At 38.0% G+C, this 23,520-nt stretch overlaps 1 protein-coding gene across 3 annotated transcripts in view; it reads right to left on the minus strand.

The window, feature by feature from the left end:
• Positions 1-1,981: 1,981 nt before the first annotated feature.
• Positions 1,982-23,520, minus strand: part of KLHL7 (kelch like family member 7) — a 67,115-nt gene continuing 45,576 nt past the window's right edge. For 2 of the 3 annotated variants that reach the window (XM_079932090.1, XM_079932091.1), the window contains 4 exons: positions 20,730-20,970; positions 18,274-18,475; positions 7,171-7,268; positions 1,982-5,953 (listed from right to left, as the gene is read on the minus strand). In XM_079932090.1, the coding sequence (XP_079788216.1) occupies positions 5,670-5,953; positions 7,171-7,268; positions 18,274-18,475; positions 20,730-20,970 (825 nt within the window). In that variant the 3' untranslated portion in view covers positions 1,982-5,669. The remainder of the gene's footprint in view (positions 5,954-7,170; positions 7,269-18,273; positions 18,476-20,729; positions 20,971-23,520) is intronic. The other variant, XR_013829866.1, reaches the window with a different exon arrangement.

Consider the following 23,520-nt stretch of genomic DNA (forward strand, 5'->3'; position numbering starts at 1 on the left):
AATGCAGACTTAATCTGTTTTCTAGTAATTAGATTTAGATTATGCATCTTTGGCATCCATGGTCTTCACAATGTACCTGTCAAGTTGTGCACAATTTCTGTTTGTCACATTGTCACGTTCACTTTGATCACTTCAGGTGTTGTCTGGCAAGCTGCTCCACTGTAAAATTACTCTTTTCCTCTTTGTTAGTAATAAGGATTTTGTAGGGAGAGACTGTGAAAGTATATAAAAACCTCATTCCTCACCAAACTTTTAGTTCACTCATTTATTTATCCTATCAGTATGACTTATGGTTTCCAATTTTATTCATTGGGTTATAATTTGTTACTATAATTTATTGTGATGCTCAAATCATTTCCAGTTGACACATCCCATGATTCTTTGAGCACTTCACTTCCTGGCCTAAAATATGCTCCAGGGTCATCTGACACTTTCCCTGCTTCAGTCCTGGAATCAGCCTGTTCTCCAAGGAGCCCTGGGTCTTTTTTGGTGGCACTTAGAAGCCAAGATCTGAGCTCTAAATTTGCTCATTGCTATTGTGGTATCTTTGTTCCCAAATCCTTTCATGGGCATTGCTAGAGAATACATACTATAGACACATTTACATTAATACATATTCCTATATCTATATGTCTATTAAAAACTATGACTGCACACTGATAACCTCCAATTTCAACCCAAGATCACAGAATTCATTTTATTTCCCCTTTGTATTTCTTTCATAGTGAGAAACTTGGCTCCCATCATTCTTAACGTATCTATTTTGAGCAGTCCCCTTGTAGTAATGAATCTCTCACTATGTTCACTGACTTTTCATCCATGCAAATGCCAGCATGTGTAAGAACTTTGCTGGCATCAAAGACCTAAAATAATACCAGTTAGGCTGAAGCTTAAACAAGGGTGTGTATGGTGCTCTGTGAAGGTGGAGAGGTGGGCAAAGCCAGAATCCTGACTGAAATCATCTGAATAAAGTGCTGTGTGAGATGATGACAGCCTAGGGCTGAGGCATGTAGAACTCAGTAGTGATAGGGGAGGGGTAGGTGGAAATCAGGAGAGTGAGGTCACGGGAAGGAAACATCTGGTTTCAAGGTGGCAGAGTAAAAATGCCTCTGCCACCCTTTCCTCTTGAAAATATCTCACAATGAGGGGGAAAACAAGCAAAAACATCATCTTTGATTATACTAGGAGATAACTGTAATTTCAAACCACAATTTATGAAGACTGAATGCACATAGAAGAGTACATAGTAAATTACTTAGAGGAAGAATCATATTCCTGTAAGATGGACAACTGATGTCCCCAGAGAAGGCTGAAAAGCCACAAGAATTAAGAACCACTAGGTATCACAGAACAGTGGACTGTTTGAAAATCTGTATGAGGTTCAGTTAGAAATCCATTAGGTGACTATCCTTACCTGTTGGGAGATAGGTTCTTTTCTTGAAAAAAGGGAACAAGAGAGGCTTTAGGGTCCAGGATGTAAATATAGAGGGTCAAGTTATGGTACTGACAAAAGAGGAACCGAACTCTGCCTGTTGAATGGCGCTTTGTCTGAGCTCCAGAAATCCTGCAGCCAGGCTTATTGTCAGTCTCTTCCCAGCTTGCTCCCCCACACTCAAGGGGCAGGAGTTTGTAAGTTTATATTCTGGAGAATCAAACATCCCAGAAAAAGATCTGTGGATCTCTTACGGATCTCCAACAAAAACAGGCAGCCAGGGGCTTCCCTGGTGGCACAGTGGTTAAGAATCTGCCTGCCAATGCAAGGGACACGGGTTTGAGCCCTGGCCTGGGAAGATCCCACATGCCGCGGAGCAACTAAGCCCGTGCGCCACAACTACTGAGCCTGAGCTCTAGAGCCCGTGAGCCACAACTACTGAGCTCATGTGCCACAACTAATGAAGGTTGCACGCCTAGAGCCCGTGCTCTGCAACGAGAAGCCACGACAATGAGAAGTCCGTGCACCGCAACGAAGAGTAGTCCCCACTCACCACAACTAGAGAAAGCCTGCGCACAGCAACCAAGACCCAAATAAATAAACAAATAAATTTATTAAAAAACAGGCAGCCATTTCCTTAACATATGATGAGATTCACTGACAATTCAGCTCACGTTTGTAAACAAAAGTTCACAACTTTTTAATGTCTAATTTTAAATATAAAATGCACAGCCAGGCACCAGATATTTGAGGAAAGACTCCAACAGGAAAGAGCAAAGCAATCTAAAAAGAAGTCAGAGGAAAGAGAAACACACCAAAAATATAAGTAATGTTAAGGAAACTAAAATATCCTCAGACAGGGCAACATGAAACAAGACCAGCATGCTATATAAAAGGACAATCCTAAAAAGAAAATGCTCTTGGAAATTAAACATGGAATAGTGGAAACAAATTCAATGGATGGCTGGAAGATAAAGTCAGGGAAATTTCCTACAAGAACTGAATAAATTATACTCCAATGAAGATGTTAAAAAAAAAAAAAGAACTGAATGAACCAGACCTTGAACCCCATTTTACAGCTTTGTTATCAGAATAGGTTTAAAGCTCTGGAAAGTAAAAAAGCTTTCTAGTTAGTAAGGATGACATTTCAGACAATTTCCCAGTACAGATTTTCTCCTAAAGTAGTTTGAATTACCTTGGGAAGGAGGAAAGTTAGGAAGATGAAAGTAGATTCAAGCTTTTAAAAGTCTTTTGAGGCAACTGTAAGGAGAAAGGGGGTTATTTAAAGGAATGATTTATCAAGTGCTGAATGATGTAACCTGTAAAATATTCTTTCATGTTAGCAAATTACGGGGACTTAGTGAGAGCTGTTTTGGTGCCATGTTTGAGTGGATTGAATTTTTGAAGTTGCTGATGTGTGTTAACACTACCACCCTTAAAAAGCAAAATTTCCTTCAAATATCTCCTTTACCCTGGCCTCTGCAGCAAATCCAAAATATTTGCCGTTAACAGTGTATGAGGCAAAAGGAAAATAGACTGCTGGATTTAAAAAAATGGCTCTTTTCATGACTCTAAATTTTCCATGACACTATATGTCACATTTTTGAACGCTAGGTCACAATTGTAATTAATGACTGTTTTTGACAGCAACAATTTTTTTCAAGACATTAAAATTTCATGTTCACACTGTGATTTTCAAAAGTAAAAGCTAAACTGCTATGTCATCAAAGTCGTGTCACTGTAAAAAATATAACATTAACAATCACATATCTACTAAAAAGAAAGTAGAGCACTATACAGGATAGGAATTTTGGGTGGGGGAGTAACAGAAAATATACTCGCCAATATATTTCATTTTTACTCATTATCATGATATTGACAATATCATAGACTATTTCCAGGACAGAAAACAGACACTAATTAGAATTACTAAGATTACTAAGGAAAAAAACCACACACAATTCATTATAACCTACATCAAAGCTGTCTACATACTTATCGTAGTGTGCTCTAGTCAGCAGATACAGCCTAAAGAAAAGGGTAGTTATTTAAAATACCTTAAACAGCTGCATATTCCCATATGGGAAATTATTGTATCAAATTAAGTAATATAACCATTGTAATATGATAAATGGATATTCTACCCTCAAAAAACATTGACACATTTTTTTCAACGGAGAGGAAAATTCAAAATTCAACATAAAAATGTTCAGAATGGGCAAATCTAGAGACAGAATGATTAATGGTTACCTAGGGATGGGGTGTTTGGGAGATGCAACTGGGTTGAATAATGTCTCCTCAAAACTCCAAAATGTGACCTTATTTGGAGACAGTGTCTTTGCAGATGTCATTGGTTAAGATATGGTCACAATGGATTATGAGGAGGGTAAGCTAAATCCAATGACTGTTGTTCTTATAACACCACATGAAGATGCAGAGAGACGAGACACACAGGGAAGAAGGCCCTGTGAAGACTGGGGCAGTGACTGAAGAGATGTAGTTATAAGCCAAGAAACACCAACATTTGCCGGCAGCCATCAGAAGCTACAGGAGAGGCATGGCAAGTTTTCGCCTCAGAGCCTCCAGAAGGACTCAACCCTAACAGCACCTTGATTTAGGATTTCTGGTCTCCCAAATTGTGAAAGAATAAATTTCTGTTGCTTTAAGCAACAAAGTTTACGGTGATTTGTTACAGGAGCCATAAGAAGGTAATACAGGGAAAATGGGGAGTGACTGCTAATGAGGATGGGGTTTCTTTTTGCGGTGAAGAAAGTGTTCCAAAATTATGGTGATGGTTGCATAACTCTGTGAATATATTAAAGACCATTGAATACACTTTAAATCAGTGAACTGTATGACATGTAAATTATATCTTAATAAAGCTGTCATGTACATAAAACCTTACATAAATAGAAATATATCTACCATAATCTTTTTATAATTCCTTTTTCATATAAACATTTTTAGGTTTTAAGCTTATAACCCCCATTATAAAGAAAACAATAAAAAGTTAAAGAGAAACACTGTTTCACAAGTTCAAAAAACAACCATTACCTAACACATTTAAAATGAAGAATGAACTTAGCGGTCTACTTGAAGTTTAAAAATATTTAATATTACCAGGTAAAAACATGGATGGTGACAGCTTTACATGGCCCACTCCATACATTTCATAATGTAAAAGGGCAAACCATTACTTGGAAAGAAATGAAGAGTTGGTTTTGTAAAAGATTTACTGACCACATATAAGCAATTAATACAAGATGACAAATATTTAACTCAACTAAAAAACTTTTAGAGACAACTGGGTCAAATATCAATGATGTGCTCTGCTAAGGAAGAGAAATCATGTACCCTTCTAATCTGTAAGAAGTTCAAAATGTATAACTATCAGTGCTATTCTAGTGACCTAGAAATTTGCTATAAGTGGCTTTCTTTTGCTAGGTAATAATTCTTATAATGATTGGATTTTATTTAACAGAGTGAGCACTGAAGAGGCATAATCCTTTTTTAACCCCTGGGGAAAAAAGTGATATAAATTAGTGATGGGTACTAGGCTTGCCATTTTGTGTTAAAAAGATGGAACTATTTAATTGGACAGAATATATTTCATGAGGAGTTGGGTACATTTTTAACTCTCAAAATGTGTTTATGAAGTTTTGTGAGATATAAGTGTATGCTTTGACTCACTCTGGCTTGCTTTTAAAATGCAATACATTTGGCACTAAATGGAACAAATGAAGACAAGCAAAATTACGTGAGACTAAGCTGCTCCAACACAACTGCCTATCTTTGACTTACAATTCATACTATTTCTTAGTTCTTGACTGAACAGAAACAAACAGTCCTAACTACATAGCACTTCTATGATGTATGAAAATAGAATCTAGAGCTAAGATGAGGTTGCTTCTATGGTGAGTCAATCCCCCATTCTGCCATAATCATAGTTACAAATGTGAAATTCATTTAAGAATTCATACTTTCACCAAGTGCTTATAACTTTACAAGTTTTCTTGCTAGATATGTTCTTGGTTATGTGGCCAGCTGAAATATGGTCTTTGAATGAAGTAAGAAATCCCATATAAAATAAAATCTATTTTATAGGAATCTTACTTTACTTGAAACTTCCTTGAAAAGAACAAAACACCAAACTAAAACTTTGTAACCAAACTCTTGGAACAAAGCACTGGCGGCCATACTTTTGAGTCTCCAGTGAGTCTTGAAGTTCACTCATTTTTCATGTTTCAAGGGTTTCTTCATTTGCTCCACAAGTATCAACAACACAAATTAAACAACTTGTTACTGGAAAAGCTCGGACTTTGGAGTTGGCGATCCATTTGTCTGTTTCAGTGTTATATTCAAGGATGTGTCCTAATCGACCCACACCTTGAAAACCAGCCAAGACATAAACTACAGAGCCGACTGCTGCACATTTGACTGTTACACCCTTCCATGGCATTGGTGAGACCATCTTCCATTCGTTTAATTTAATATCGTAATATTCCACATTGTCCAGACCACCTTCAAAAGAATAAAACGTGAACAGCTATATGAACAATTCTAAGATCTCTTAAAGTAATAATTCTTTGTATTTTTTCCAAACCTCTCATTATGAAAAACTTCAAACATGCAGAAGAGTTGTAAGAATTTTACAATGAATCCTCACATATCTACCATTTAAATTCCTATTCCTACTTGAACACAACAGAAATTTAACTTAATTTTCATTTGTCATTTTAGAATCATAAATACTTATATTTATTCTATAAAATTAAAGATGTTCTATCTGCTCTGGAAAAATTAAAAAGTAGACCAGTGAAGTTTCCTTCTGATTAAGTTTGATTATAATCATTCAAATATCCTTCTTTTTCCTTCTACCATTTATCTGTCAGCAGCTTATGAAAAACAGCAATGGATAGAGACAGAAGAAGGAAATAAAGCTATTTCTTTGTTATACTTAAGTAGTGATTAAAGGTACTGACTAAAATAAGCTTTATGGAATCTTATTTATAGATTCAGTCCAAATTCTACATTATTAAAAGCAATTATTTAAGATTCTTTAGTACAACATTATTTAAGAAAATAAAAAGATCAAATTTACTCATTTAAAAAAGTAGTACCGATATTTTCATGCAACGTTTAAAAATGTTTAGGAAACACTGCCATTCAGAGCCTGGATACAAGTCCTAAAAGTTAAATTAAAAAGTTTTAAAAGTTATGTTAAAGTGCAAATGTTTCTGTCACTCAACAGTTTTGTTTTGTTTTGTTTTGTTTTTTAAATATTTAATTTATTTATTTGGCTGTGTCAGGTCTTAGTTGTGGCATGTGGGATCTTTAGTTGCGGTACGTGAACTCTTAGTTGCACCATGTGGGATCTAGTTCCCAGACCAGGAATCGAACCCGGGCCCCCTGCATTGGGAGCATGGAGTCTTAGCCACTGGACCACCAGGGAAGTCCCCACTCAATAGGTCTTAAGCTAATGTGATACCATTCCCCAGAGGGTATTTGGAAATGTGCTAAAGCCACCTGAGACTGTCACAATGACTGGTGGCTATTACCTACATTCATAGACAGAAATGTTAAACGTATTACAATGTTTCATAAACCGTTAGTTCACAGAAACTATAAAAAAAGAAGTCTAATGATGTATGTGATCAAGAAACATTTTCATAACTTAAGATAAGGAAATATCAGCAAATTCATTGCAAAAGTTGAAAAAGTGAACTAATTTCACATACCTAAGCCATTCTGACCACCCACAGCAAATATCTTGTCTTTTACAAATACCAGTCCATGATTCTTCCTGGCTTCAATCATTGGACACAGCTCAGTCCATCTGAAAAAACAAAGGAAAGTTTTTAGTATACATGTTCACAAGAAGTAAAAGGACTCATACGAATTTATAAAGTCTGTTATTCCAAGTAAGCGCTCATTTACCACTCACATATGTGTACACATGCACACACACACACACAAATGTGCACCTGCATGTCTGGAAAGCTAGAAAACAAAAGTTTAACAGCGGTTTTCAGTAATTTATAGGTGGGGTAAATAGGGATTTTATTCCTTTCAACTCCAATAGGATATGGGAAACAGAGGATATCTGGAGACTATTAACATGTCTTTGGAAGACATCCATTTCCTATAGTTCACAATAACTTGTAAAACAGTAACAAACAAAACAGGGAAGATATGTAAGAAAATATAAGGTACTAATATGGTTTTAGTCACATGTGGTTTTAATTAATATTTACATACGGTAAGTAAAACAAATTTATCATGGGCCTCTAGCAATCAGCAAATTAGCATATCTGTTACTATTCACACATACATCTTTAAATATACACTTAGAACTTCAGGCAGCTCCTATCATTCTGTCACGTTTAATAACTTATTAGCATGTGTCTGTGATCACAGGCACTACTATAAAGAAAGAGATTGAGAATATAAATGTGGACACAAGGGTTGAAGGATACTAATTCACAGGTAGCAGCATTAAACACACAGACAATTTTGTTATTGTTTTCTATGAGATTCATCTCTCTCTTTTTTTTTTTTTTTGCGGTATGCGGGCCTCTCACCACCGTGTCCTCTCCCGTTGTGGAGCACAGGCTCCGGACGCGCAGGCTCAGCGGCCATGGCTCACGGGCCCAGCCGCTCCGCCGCACGTGGGATCCTCCCAGACCTGGGCACGAACCCGTGTCCCCTGCATCGGCAGGCAGACTCTCAACCACTGCGCCACCAGGGAAGCCCTAATATGGTTATTCATAACTCTTCTTTTAAATAATTTAATACATTTAACTTTTCAAAACATAATTAGAGCATAATGATGAACTCTGAAATATCAACAACTCTTGTTGCCTTATATTTACATACTTTTGGTTTGTTTTAAAAATGGTTTGACAGTCACCACTCTCATTTTCTGAGCATTCAGTTAAAGTAAGTCCTCCTGTTTTTCAGGATGAACACACGTGCTCTTCCAGGTGAAAAGACAGGCATTCAGCTCGAAAGTGGGAGAGCCAGTACTCGACCTCCACAGCCTCTCCACACAGTGAGCTGTCAGTGTGTTAAACAGAGGATCTGACTTGGAAAAATTCAATATACATACCCCTTTCTTCTCTAAATATGTCTATGATATAAAATAAGAGAATGTTTTATATATATCTAAGTCTCCTCAAGGTTTAGAATTAAGGAACTTTGTGAAACATCCTTCCTCCTATAATTCACATGCAGAGTATGCACTAGGTCTCTGCTCTCTCCAACCTGAGTTTAGTGTTCAGTAGCTTTTCTCAAAATTCTAACTGTGGAAACTGTGTTGTGTTGTTTCCATAGGTTTCATTTCTTAGCTTCCAATCGAACATATTCTAGTTAAAAAACACTTTAAAAATTGTCAAAATTGGGAAGAAACAGTTTTACAAAAAATACGTTGGATGGACACAACATATTAGAAAGGAAATCATAGTAGTATATAACATCTTTCATTATGAGATTTGGATAATCATATTCACACTAGCTTTTCACTTAGGAAAATTTAGAGAATATAGAGAATTCAAATTTAATACATAAGCTCAATATATACAAAAGAAATGCTAAATTGTGTAAGTTTTAAAATATTCCCCAAACTGATTATATTCACCTAGTTTTAAAAAATATTGAAGTTGTAGAATCCCTTTATACTCTTTCTCTGCACTGATACTGCCTGAATAAAGATCTCAGAATTTAGAAGCCTGGAGTTCATATGGTATGGGCTCTACTCCAAGATATTTTTTAGAAACGAAACAATAATTAGGCAGCAGAATGAATGAGATTAGTTTTCCAACTAGTATGCTGTAATGCTTTTTGAGTATAGGATTTATGCGAGGTAAAGTAGAGACTGATACAGGAGGGAGGACAGTTGGTATATACCCTGCTCCTATGGTTTAGGACAAGAGGGGATGGATAGATAGCTGGATGGATGGATGATGGGATTAGGATAAGGTGTATCTCCAGTGTGCCCTGGCAAGTACAAAGGTACAGTTTAAAAAAACACTGGGAGAAAGAGACTTCCAGGAAGATGGCGGAAGAGTAAGACGCGGAGATCACCTTCCTCCCCACAGATACACCGGAAATACACCTACATGTGGAACAACTCCTACAGAACACCTACTGAACGCTGGCAGAAGACCTCAGACCTCCCAAAAGGCAAGAAAACCCCCACGTACCTGGGTAGGGCAAAAGAAAAAAGAATAAACAGAGACAAAAGGATAGGGACGGGACCTGCACCAGTGGGAGGGAGCTGTGAAGGAGGAAAGGTTTCCGCACACTAGGAAGCCCCTTCGCGGGCAGAGACTGCGGGTGGCGGAGGAGGGGAGCTTCGGAGGCGCGGAGGAGAGCACAGCAACAGGGATGCAGAGGGCAAAGCGGAGAGATTCCCACACAGAGGAACGGTGCCGACCAGCACTCACCAGCCCGAGAGGCTTGTGTGCTCCCCTGCCGGAGCGGGCGGGGCTGGGAGCTGAGGCTCGGGCTTCGGTCGGAGCGCAGGGAGAGGACTGGGGCTGGCGGCGCGAACACAGCGTGAAGGGGGTTAGTGCGCCACGGCTGGCCGGGAGGGAGTCCGGGGAAAAGTCTGGACCTGCCGAAGAGGCAGGAGACTTTTTCTTCCCTCTTTGTTTCCTGGTGCGCGAGGAGAGGGGATTAAGAACGCTGCTTAAAGGAGCTCCAGAGACGGGCGCGAGCCGTGGCTAAAAGCGCGGACCCCAGAGACAGACATGAGACGCTAAGGCTGCTGCTGCCGCCACCAAGAAGCCTGTGTGCAAGCACAGGTCACTATCCACACCCCCCTTCCGGGGAGCCTGTGCAGCCCGCCACTGTCAGGGTCCCGTGATCCAGGGACAACTCCCCCGGGAGAACGCACGGCGTGCCTCAGGCTGGTGCAACGTCACGTCGGCAGAGGCCGCCGCAGGCTCGCCCTGCACTCCGTGACCCTCCCTAACCGCAGGCTCGCCCTGCACTCCGTGACCCTCCCTAACCTGGGCCTGAGTGAGCCAGAGCCTCCAAATCAGCGGCTCCTTTAACCCCGTCCTGTCTGAGCAAAGAACAGACGCCCTCCGGCGACCTACACGCACAGGCGGGGCCAAATCCGAAGCTGAGCCCCTGGGAGCTCTGAGAACAAAAAAGAGAAAGGGGAATCTCTCCCAGCAGCCTCAGAAGCAGCAGATTAAAGCTCCACAATCAGCTTGATGTACCCTGCAGCTGTGGAATATATGAATAGACAACGAATCATCCCAAAATAAGGAGGTGGACTTTGAAAGCAAGATTTATTATTTTTTCCCCTTTTCTTTTTGTGAGTGTGTATGTGTATGCTTCTGTGTGAGATTTTGTCTGTATAGCTTTGCTTCCACCATTTGTCCAAGGGTTCTACCCGTCCGTCTTGGAAAACTTTTTTCTTAATAATTACTTTTTATTTTAATAACTTTATTTTATTTTACTTTATCTTTTCTTTCCTGCCTTCCCTCCTTTAGACAACGAATCATCCCAAATCGAGGAGGTGGACTTTGAGAGCAAGATTTATGATTTTTTCCCCCTTTTCCTCTTTTTGTGAGTGTGTATGTGTCTGTGTGAGATTTTGTCAGTATAGCTTTGCTTCCACCATTTGTTCCAGGGTTCTATCCATCCGATTTTTTGTTTTTTTCTTATTATCTTTTTTATTTTAATAACTTTATTATATTTTATCTTACTTTATTTTACTTTATCATCTTTCTTTTTTCCCTTCCTTGCCTCCTTCCTCCCTCCCTCCTTCCTTCCTTCTTTCCTCCTCCTCCTCCTCCTCCTCCCCTCCCCCTCCCCCTCCTTATTCTTATTCTTTCTACTTTTTCGCCCTTTTCTTCTGAGCCGTGTGGATGAAAAGGCTCTTGGTGCTGCAGCCAGGAGTTAGTGTTGTGCCTCTGAGGTGGGAGAGCCAACTTCAGGACACTGGTCCACAAGAGACCTCCCAGCTGCACATAATATCAAATGGCGAAAATCTCCCAGAGATCTCCATCTCAACACCAGCACCCAGCTTCACTCAACGACCAGCAAGCTACAGTGCTGGATATCCTATGCCAAACAACTAGCAAGACAGGAACACAACCCCACCCATTAGCAGAGAGGCTGCCCAAAATCATAATAAGTCGACAGACACCCCAAAACACACCACCAGACGTGGACCTGCCCACCAGAAAGACAAGATCCAGCCTCATCCACCAGAACACAGGCACTAGTACCCTCCACCAGGAAGCCTACACAACCCACTGAACCAACCTTAGCCATTGGGGGCAGACACCAAAAAAAAACAGGAACTACGAACCTGCAGCCTGCAGAAAGGAGACCCCAAACACAGTAAGATAAGCAAAATGAAAAGACAGAAAAACACACAGCAGATGAAGGAGCAAGATAAAAACCCACCAGACCTAACAAATGAAGAGGAAATAGGCAGTCTACCTGAAAAAGAATTCAGAATAATGATAGTAAAGATGATCCAAAATCGTGGAAATAGAATAGACAAAATGCAAGAAACATTTAACAAGGACCTAGAAGAACTAAAGATGAAACAAACAATGATGAACAACACAATAAATGAAATGAAAAATACTCTAGATGGGATCAACAGCAGAATAACTGAGGCAGAAGAACGGATAAGTGACCTGGAAGATAAAATAGTGGAAATAACTAATGCAGAGCAGAATAAAGAAAAAAGAATGAAAAGAACTGAGAACAGTCTCAGAGACCTCTGGGACAACATTAAACGCACCAACATTTGAATTATAGGGGTTCCAGAAGAAGAAGAGAAAAAGAAAGGGACTGAGAAAATATTTGAAGAGATTATAGTTGAAAACTTCCCTAATATGGGAAAGAAAATAGTTAATCAAGTCCAGGAAGCACAGAGAGTCCCATACAGGATAAATCCAAGGAGAAATATGCCAAGACACATATTAATCAAACTGTCAAAAATTAAATACAAAGAAAGCATATTAAAAGCAGCAAGGGGAAAACAACAAATAACACACAAGGGAATCCCCATAAGGTTAACAGCTGATCTTTCAGCAGAAACTCTGCAAGCCAGAAGGGAGTGGCAGGACATATTTCAAGTGATGAAGGAGAAGAACCTGCAACCAAGATTACTCTACCCAGCAAGGATCTCATTCAGATTTGATGGAGAAATTAAAACTTTTACAGACAAGCAAAAGCTGAGAGAGTTCAGCACCACCAAACCAGCTCTACAACAACTGCTAAAGGAACTTCTCTAGGCAAGAAACACAAAAGAAGGAAAAGACCTACAATAACGAACCCAAAACAATTAAGAAAATGGGAATGGGAACATACATATCGATAATTACCTTAACGTAAATGGACTAAATGCTCCCACCAAAAGACACAGACTGGCTGAATGGATACAAAAACAAGATGAATATATTTGCTGTCTACAAGAGACCCCCTTCAGACCTAGAGACACATACAGACTGAAAGTAAGGGGATGGAAAAAGGTATTTCATGCAAATGGAAACCAAAAGAAAGCTGGAGTAGCAATTCTCATATCAGACAAAATAGACTTTAAAATAAAGACTATTAGAAGAGACAAAGAAGGACACTAAATAATGATCAAGGGATCGATCCAAGAAGAAGATACAACAATTGTAAATATTTATGCACCCAACATAGGAGCACCTCAATACATAAGGCAAATACTAACAGCCATAAAAGGGGAAATCGACAGTAACACATTCATAGTAGGGGACTTTAACACCCCACTTCCACCAATGGACAGATCATCCAAAATGAAAATAAATAAGGAAACACAAGCTTTAAATGATACATTAAACAAGATGGACTTAATTGATATTTATAGGATATTCCATCCAAAAACAACAGAATACACATTTTTCTCTAGTGCTCATGGAACATTCTCCAGGATAGATCATATCTTGGGTCACAAATCAAGCCTTGGTAAATTTAAGAAAATTGAAATTGTATCAAGTATCTTTTCCGACCACAATGCTATGAGACCAGATATCAATTACAGGAAAAGATCTGTAAAAAATACAAACACATGGAGGCTAAACAATACACTACTTAATAACGAAGTGATCACTGAAGAAATCAAAGAGGAAATCAAAAAATACCTAGAAACAAATGACAATTAAAACACAACGACCGAAAACCTATGGAATGCAGCAAAAGCAGTTCTAAGAGGGAAGTTTATAGCAATACAATCTTACCTGAAGAAACAAGAAGCATCTCAAATAAGCAACGTAACCATACACCTAAAGCAATTAGAGAAAGAAGAACAAAAGAACCCCAAAGTTAGCAGAAGGAAAGAAATCATAAAAATCAGATCAGAAATAAATGAAAATGAAATGAAGGAAACAATAGCAAAGATCAATAAAACTAAAAGCTGGTTCTTTGAGAAGATCAACAAAATTGATAAACCATTAGCCAGACTCATCAAGAAAAAAAGGGAGAAGACTTAAATCAATAGAATTAGAAATGAAAAAGGAGAAGTAACAACTGACACTGCAGAAATACAAAAGATCATGAGAGATTACTACAAGCAACTCTACGCCAATAAAATGGACAACCTGGAAGAAATAGACAAATTCTTAGAAAGGCACAACTGCCAAGCAGCTGAATCAAGAAGAAACAGAAAATATGAACAGACCAATCACAAGCACTGAAATTGAAACTGTGATTAAAAATCTTCCAACAAACAAAAGCCCAGGACCAGATGGCTTCACAGGCGAATTCTATCATTTAGAGAAGAGCTAACACCTATCCTTCTCAAACTCTTCCAAGATATAGCAGAGGGAGGAACACTCCCCAACTCATTCTACGAGGCCACCATCACCCTCATACCAAAACCAGACAAGGATGTCACAAAGAAAGAAAACTACAGGCCAATATCACTGATGAACATAGATGCAAAAATCCTCAACAAAATACTAGTAAACAGAATCCAACAGCACATTAAACGGATCATACACCATGATCAAGTGGGGTTTATTCCAGGAATGCAAGGATTCTTCAATATACGCAAATCAATCAACGTGATACACCATATTAACAAATTGAAGGAGAAAAACCATATGATCTCAATAGATGCAGAGAAAGCATTTGACAAAATTCAACACCCGTTTATGATAAAAACCCTGCAGAAAGTAGGCATAGAGGGAACTTTCCTCAACATAATAAAGGCCATATATGACAAAGCCACAGCCAACATCGTCCTCAATGGTGAAAAACTGAAAGCATTTCCACTAAGATCAGGAACAAGACAAGGTTGCCCACTCTCACCACTCTTATTCAATATAGTTTTGGAAGTTTTAGCCACGGCAGTCAGAGAAGTAAAGGAAATAAAAGGAATCCAAATTGGAAAAGAAGAAGTAAAGCTGTCACTATTTGCAGATGACATGATACTATACATAGAGAATCCTAAAGATGCTACCAGAAAACTACTAGAGCTAATCAATGAATTTGGTAAAGTAGCAGGATACAAAATTAATGCACAGAAATCTCTGGCACTCCTATACACTAATGATGAAAAATCTGAAACTGAAATTAAGGAAACACTCCCATTTACCAATGCAACAAAAAGAATAAAATATCTAGGAATCAACCAACCTAAGGAGACAAAAGACCTGTATGCAGAAAATTATAAGACACTGATGAAAGAAATTAAAGATGATACAAATAGATGGAGAGATATACCATGTTCTTGGATTGGAAGAATCAACATTGTGAAAAGCTACCCAAAGCAATCTACAGATTCAATGCAATCCCTATCAAACTACCACTGGCATTTTTCACAGAACTAGAACAAAAAATTTCACAATTTGTATGGAAACACAAAAGATCCCGAATAGCCAAAGCAATCTTGAGAACGAAAAATGGAGCTGGAGGAATCAGGCTCCCTGACTTCAGACTATACTGCAAAGCTACAGTAATCAAGACAGTATGGTACTGGCACAAAAACAGAAATATAGATCAATGGAACAGGATAGAAAGCCCAGAGATAAACCCACGGACATATGGTCACCTTATCTTTGATAAAGGAGGCAGAAATGTACAGTGGAGAAAGGACAGCCTCTTCAATAAGTGGTCCTGGGAAAACTGGACAGCTACATGTAAAAGTATGAGATTAGATCACTCCCTAACACCATACACAAAAATAAACTCAAAATGCATTAAAGACCTAAAGTAAGGCCAGAAACTATCAAACTCTTAGAGGAAAACATAGGCAGGACACTCTATGACATAAATCACAGCAAGGTGCTTTTTGACCCACCTCCTAGAGAAATGGAAATAAAAACAAAAATAAACAAATGGGACCTAATGAAACTTCAAAGCTTTTGCACAGCAAAGGAAACCATAAACAAGACCAAAGACAACCCTCAGAATGGGAGAAAATATTTGCAAATGAAGCAACTGACAAAGGATTAATCTCCAAAATTTATAAGCAGCTCATGCAGCTTAATAACAAAAAAACAAACAACCCAATCCAAAAATGGGCAGAAGACCTAAACAGACATTTCTCCAAAGAAGATATACAGACTGCCAACAAACACATGAAAGAATGCTCAACATCATTAATCATTAAAGAAATGCAAATCAAAACTACAATAAAAAAAAAAAAACTACAATGAAATGTCATCTCACACCAGTCAGAATGGCCATCATCAAAAAATCTAGAAACAATAAATGCTGCAGAGGGTGTGGAAAAATAGGAACACTCTTGCACTGCTGGTGGGAATGTGAATTGGTACAGCCACTATGGAGAACAGTATGGAGGTTCCTTAAAAAACTACAAATAGAACTACCATATGACCTAGCAATCCCACTACTGGGCATATACCCTGAGAAAACCGAAATTCAAAAAGAGTCATGTACCAAAATGTTCATTGCAGCTCTATTTACAATAGCCCAGAGATGTTAACAACCTAAGTGTCCATCATCGGATGAATGGATAAAGAAGATGTGGCACATATATACAATGGAATATTACTCAGCCATAAAAAGAAACGAAATTTAGCTATTTGTAATGAGGTGGATAGACCTAGAGTCTGTCATACAGAGTGAAGTAAGTGAGAAAGAGAGAGACAAATACCGTATGCTAACACATATATATATAGAGTTTAAGAAAAAAAAAAATGTCGTGAAGAACCTAGGGGTAAAACAGGAATAAAGACACAGACTTACTAGAGAATGGACTTGAGGATATGGGGAGGGGGAAGGGTAAGCTGTGACAAAGCGAGAGAGAGGCATGGACATATATACACTACCAAACGTAAGGTAGATAGCTAGTGGGAAGCAGCCACATAGCACAGGGAGATCAGCTCGGTGCTTTGTGACCACCTGGATGGGTGGGATAGGGAGGGTGGGAGGGAGGGAGACGCAAGCGGGAAGAGATATGGGAACATATGTATATATATAACTGATTCATTTTGTTGTGAAGCAGAAACTAACACACCACTGTAAAGCAACTATACTCCAATAATTAAAAAAAAAAACATTGGGAAGTATTAAGTGTGATGATCTCAAGAGATTTCCTAGTCTAGACACTTAGCAAAAGATATGTTTCAAGATAAGCTTCTTTCAATTCTATCCCTAACATGGGTGACTAGTTGAGCAAAAAATGAGAAAAGAAGAATTGTAATTGCACTTTTCTTTGGGAAAGGAGTTACTGATTTTGCTTCCTTAAATCCTTCAAAAATAGGTGGGAAGCATAAATAACTACAAATGACAATCATATTTTATAATGAAATCTTTATGCTTAATTTAATAAAAGCAATAGCTGGAGTAGAAGACTTCTATGTTTTGTAGCCTGGAAATATTTCCAAGTACAAAATTTGAGCATAAGAGTTTTGGTGCGGCTCTTTGGCATAACATTTATGTTGAACATATTTGCCCAATAACTTGTTCTAGTAAAGGAAGAACAATCCTTTCAAACGAGCAAGTTAATTTTCTTATGGAAGGTCTTTGGATGTTTCTGATTATCAACAAAAGGTCTGACTGGAACATCACCTGCGTTCATTTTCTTGTTAGCTAATTACACTATACTTACCACCCCCCACTATCAATAACTGGCTCATATCCTTTGGCTGTATTGAATGGGTTCCATCATTAATTACAAGATCAGAAAAACGGGCTACCCGTTTATTTCTTTGTATTTTGCCTTTTAAAAGCATTTATTTTACTTCCCAGTTGACTTAAGAATATTTTACTTAGGGACTTCCCGGGTGGTCCAGTGGTTAAGCCTCTGTGCTCTCAATGCAGGGGGCCCGGGTTTGATCCCTGGTCAGGGAACTAGATCCCACATGCCGCAACTAAGACATGGCGCAGCCCAGTAAATAAATATTAAAAAAAAAAGAATAATTTTATTTAATAAATATGAATCCAAACATACTTTAGCAAGCACAAACTCAAAAAAGACATTATACCTAGGGGTATGATTCATTAATGCCACGAACCAATACATAATATTTCTAATTAAAGGCAAATTTACTACTGGTCATAAATTGTTTCCCCCTCTCTACACTTCCCGATCTCTCAAACAAAAATATTTTGAGTTTGATGAATCAGTCATATTTTCTTATTCACAGACATTTATTTATTGCACAAGCAGGAATAGATAGAGAGGGGCTCCCATAGGGTATGAGGTCAAGCTATCTCTTAAGGTGTAGAGGAAGGGTCAAGGCTATAAACATGCCCCTGACCCTAGCACATTCAAAAATCCTTCTGCTGGGTTCCTTCTGCCTTTTGACATCTTCTTCCATTGAGCTTATAGAATACAATTAATTGTGTAGTAAGAGTTTTAAACTGATACATACGTTTCTGTGGCAGGATCATAAACTTCACAGGAATTCAGTACTCGCCCAGAAACATTGTTCCCTAAACTTCCACCGCAAACGTAGATCAGGCCGTTGGCTTCCACCATCCCATGGCTGCAGCGCTGAGTCAGCATGCTGGGCTTTGTGTGCCAGCTTTCAGTTCTTGTATCATAGCACTCAAATAAATACAGAGCCGAGTTTCCTGTAAAAGAAAAGGACCCCATCTTGCTTAACTTAGTGTGTATGTGGGCCTGGAGTGAGTTGACCGTAGAGTTGAATCATTAATTACTGGAGGAAAGAATTTAGGGTTGGAGAGTCTTTTCTCTACTCTATCAACAACAACAAAACGTAGAAATAGTTTCAGAAAAAGCTACCTCTGTTTGTATAGACCTTGGAAAATATTCAGAAAAGGATCTGCTGGAGAGACTTATTAATTGGTAATTAAACAACAACAAAAAAGAAATTGGTTTGATTTCAAAAGATTTTCAAATTAAATAAGAAACATTATGTATGTCTTCCAGCCCAGTTATGATGATGGGAATTAACTGAACCTCAAATGTTTATAGAGAGGGGGAAAAACACAGCTGTTGACACACGGTAAGTCTATACCTTAAAATATGAAGACTACTATCTGAGAGTATCCTCAGGCTTGTCATTTAATGTTCTACAACAGCCACTGCATCATTAACAAAACTGTTCTTCCTGACTGCTCTCAGCAGTTGTGTGGGTAGGCCCTGAAGTCATGCCGGTCCATTCTTGAATATACACTCAAAGTATCGTTATGTGTTTCTGGTGTACTTTGATTATACATTTTAACGGCAAAACACACCCACCCTGTTTTGCAACTTCTGCACATTTTAGGAGCTCAATAAAGACTTTTAGAAATGATACCATTAAAGATCAAGTGCTTTTTTTCTTTCCCAAGAAAAACGAAGCTAGAACTTTATCAAATTATTGCTCCCTTCCCACTTTTCTGGACTCTTCTAACGCTTAAAAGCAATAACACACTTATAAGTCTCTATCAAAACCAAAGCCTATGAAGAGCAAAGTTCAAAGAGTAACAAACAGAAGAAGTAATAGTCATGACTAACAGCAACTTCTTTTTAACTTTTTAAACATTTCAAATTTGGCAGATTCAGTCGGCTGACACTAAAGGGAAATAGTATATAGCAGATTAAAAAGTTACTATTTAAGTCAAAAACTGACTTAGTAGAGTAAATGCTGAAGAAATGAAGTTATCTACTATACTTTCCACAAAAAAGTATATGTATAAAACACTCAAGTGTTTTAGAAAATCATAATCTTTTATGATTTTCAAGTCACATTTAGAAAATCATAATCTTTCTTATATTCATTTTGCATCTAGTGGGAGTGGGGGTAGAAACTTAAAACAAATAAATATGCTGACCAAAAGTAAAACAGTCTTTGGGCTAATATAAAAATCATAAAAGAAAACAAAAAGACAACGTTTAAATTCCATACTTTAGATTTACTTGGTCTTCCTAGTTTTCTTTATAAGCCCATTATTTAGCTAAAGAAATTACTTGAAAAGACGAAAGCATATAAAAGCTAGTCTGCACCTAGAATATTCATTTAGAAAAATTATTCATTTAATAAACGAACACTAGTGGACACTTACAAATTATCTGTCAATGAGAAAGGTTTTTATACCCATACCCACACCCTGTTCTGATCAATAAGCTTAAGATACCACTACCAATCATTACATTAAAAAGTTAAAGAATAGGGAGTTCTCTGGTGGTCCAGTGGTAAATAATCTGCTTTCCAATGCAGTGGACACTGGTTCAACCCCTGGTTGGGCAACTAGGCCCACGTGCTTCAACTAGACAGCCCGAGTGCTGCTAACTACAGAGCCTGTGTGCCACGACTAGAGACAGAAAACCTGCACGTCACAACTAGAGAGAAGCCCACGCGCCGCAACGAAGATCCCGCATGCCACAACGAAGACCCAACGCAGCCAAAAGAAAAAAACAAAGTTAAAAAATAAAGCAAATGAAAAAGATTATTCTTACTTTTTTCTGATACAAAGAAAGCAAAGATAATACAGATTTAAAAGCCTGAATGTGGGTCTATGAGTAAGCCAAACTCCAAAATCTTTAAAGCAAATAATATTACGTATATAAAATAACTAATCCAGATGGCAACAATGAAACTAAAATCCAGATGACGTCAATGAAACCGTTGTCATGACAAAAAATGGACAGTTAACATAATCTAGGAAGTTGAAGTTCTCGTAAATTAATGACTTAGAAAGAGTAAGGTAAACCTTCAGGGAAGGTTTAAGAATAAGGTAAACCTTCAGGGAAGGTAAAATATGACAGATATGTATTTAAATTTGTCAAAAAGTATCTGAACAAATAATACCAACTCTGTTTAAATATGAAAGCCAAGACCCTCAGCTTTAAAGCACACACAAATACTGAATAAGTCCTTACCAACTTCGGAACCTCCAGATGTATAAATTTTGCCTTCTGCAGCGCAGGCAGCAAGGCTGTCTCGAGGTGTTGGAGGGCCCAGTTTGGAATACCAGCTATCTTTAACGACATTATAGCAGTCCATTCGTTTTATGGGGAAAAGCTGAGAGCCACCCAAAATGTAAACTACATTGTCCCAAAACACGCATGCTGCATCTCTTCGTTTTTCAAAGGGGCAGCGGATGTCTGTCCAGCTATAATCCTGTAACAGGAAAGGACAGGAAGATTTCAGTAATGGAAAACTATAATAGGAAAGGATGAAGCAAAGATATAATTGAGAACATACAAAACATAAGAATATGTTAAATTTATCAGAGTACATATAAGAATGTTTGGCTTGAGACTATTATTTAATCTTGCGTGATTTCTTCAGAATGTTGGTTAGTCGTGGCAGAAGGCAAGAGGAAGACAGTGACGGCTTTGGGTCTTTTCTGGCTCTAAAATAAACTTTAATACCTTTGTATGTATCACCAACACCCCGTCTTCTATTCCTTCTGTTATTGAGGATAACAATACAAGAAAATACTAAAATAAGCAGTTTTGTTACTTAAAGAAAGATTTTTTTTTCAAATGTAAATATGCGCATCCCTTCTTTGCCGGATGTATAAGGATATAAAGAATCAATGGATAATCTGAAGGTTTAACTGCCATTAACCTACTAATGTCTAAAGCCAGAAGGCATTTTGTAGACTTCTGAGAGATATTAATTTTCCGTAAATGTTCAGGTGAGCCAGTATAGTCAGCCAGACTCTTAAAGCTGTGATATTATGAAATACTTGAATAACCTGAGTAGTCTGGAAACAACTTTTTTCTTCTCAATGAGAAGAAATGGGCACCTATCAGTACTTCACAATAAAGGCTGTTCACAGCACCACTGATTCCTATGTTTGATGACATCCAAGGACACCTGTGCCCTTCTTCTATGTAAATATGTGGGGGAATGCTCCCAAAGTTATAGCTTGTTGGATCCTCCCCCTTTTAAAGCAAGGAAGTTACAGTGTTCCTGCCGCTTTCTGAAAATGGTTGAAAATAATTAGGGTCAGATAGAAATCCAAACAATTTCCAATCTCATCAATCAAAGCACTGTGATTTATTAATGTGGATTTCCCTTTGGGAAAATTTGATATCTATCATGCTAATGTCCTGTTTTTCAGGCATTCACTGAATTAGATCAAAGCAGTGTAGAACATAAGAAATGGTCTCTTAGGTAAAAGAAGAGTCCCTGATTGAGAATATCTTGACTCCTAGTGATGATAAACATTCTGCTTTTTAGGTGACCAGAGAAACAGAGCCTTAATCCCTTTCTTATTCTCAAATTAGGGTCTATGAGGCCCCCTGGGTTACTCAGTGGTATTTTTATTGGTGGGCACACAAAACTGCAGGATAAACGTAACATCTTCCTGAAGCTTCAGTTTTACTCAATGGATTTGAAAAACTGAGGAAGAATATTTTAAACATTTGTTTTCTTGGGGAAACTGTGTACCACAGAGTGAAAAAAAAGTAAGCGATAAAATATTCTACAGGGAGCAATACCTCAAAAGTAAACAAAATTACACTCTTACATATTATGCAGATCTCCTCGTAGCTCCTACCTGACCAGGTTCATTAGCAGAGAAATACAATTTCATTAATAAGGTACATTAACTTAGTGAATCTCAAGTCTTGCCACTCTTACACCCAATTTATTTGATATTATTAGAAAGTAATATGCAAATTTTCCCATAATTTCTAAAGACATCCTTAAAAATATTATCTTTCTAAACTCTTCCTTAATTTCAGGATGAGAAAGTTGGCCAGATATTTTTTGAAATGGTCTCCAAGACCTGATACTCTTCAAATTAAAAAGAACTGCCCAGGTAGAAGCTGGAACTGAAAAAACAATATACTACTTCTTTTAGCTAGATGAGCTTAAACACTTAGACACTAAGATTATGAGGTTCCAAAGAATGAAATAATTTCAAAGAGCTTGGTAACAGAATAATTCTAACTTTCCAATACTACTCAAGGGTCTGAGTAGGGAACGGATGATCATAAGTCATATAGGACTTGGTTATACTTCACATTTAAGAATTAAAATGCATTGCTCTCTCGGAACTCTAAGCCCAAGGGAAAATTGATTAGCGTGTGTGTCTGCAGTGTGTGTGTGTGTGTAACACGGGAATAGGCACATGTTTCTATCTACTTGCAGTGTGGGCTCTCATTTCTCTAGAAGCCCTTTTCCAACTCTCCCAATACTGTCATTGGTCACCATACATGTTAAACACTATGCTTGATAAATACTAGCTATATATAATACTCTGCCTAATAGTTCATCTTCTACACAGGTAAGTGAAATATCCTTCTTTTTACCTGGAATGCAAAATAGACTTCATTTCAGATAAAATGTAATGCTTTACATTTGGGCTTATTAAATATACCTGTCAGGTGTTAAATGCACCTATGTTTGAGCACATCTGCCTTTGGCTGTACACAGGGGAGCTTATGGTCTTTCTTCTCGGTGCGTGTATGGGCCAACCTCCCTTGGAAATCTACCCAATTCCCTCAATCTACCCCCCATCCAAAATAAAGTAATGAGAATGTGATTTAACGTTTGCCCTTTGATAACTTGTTATACTACCTAGGAGATGTGTGCAGTTGAAGAAGCAAGCAGAGAGGGGATAAAAACAGATGGGAAGTCAGGCTTGTCAGCTCAGTGGATATCTTTGCCAGGTCTTATTCTAGTCATGGGACCACTCCCAACCTGGGGCCTGTA

Source organism: Stenella coeruleoalba, assembly GCF_951394435.1.
Source record: "Stenella coeruleoalba genome assembly, chromosome: 9".
In the NCBI taxonomy this organism is placed as follows: domain Eukaryota; kingdom Metazoa; phylum Chordata; class Mammalia; order Artiodactyla; family Delphinidae; genus Stenella; species Stenella coeruleoalba.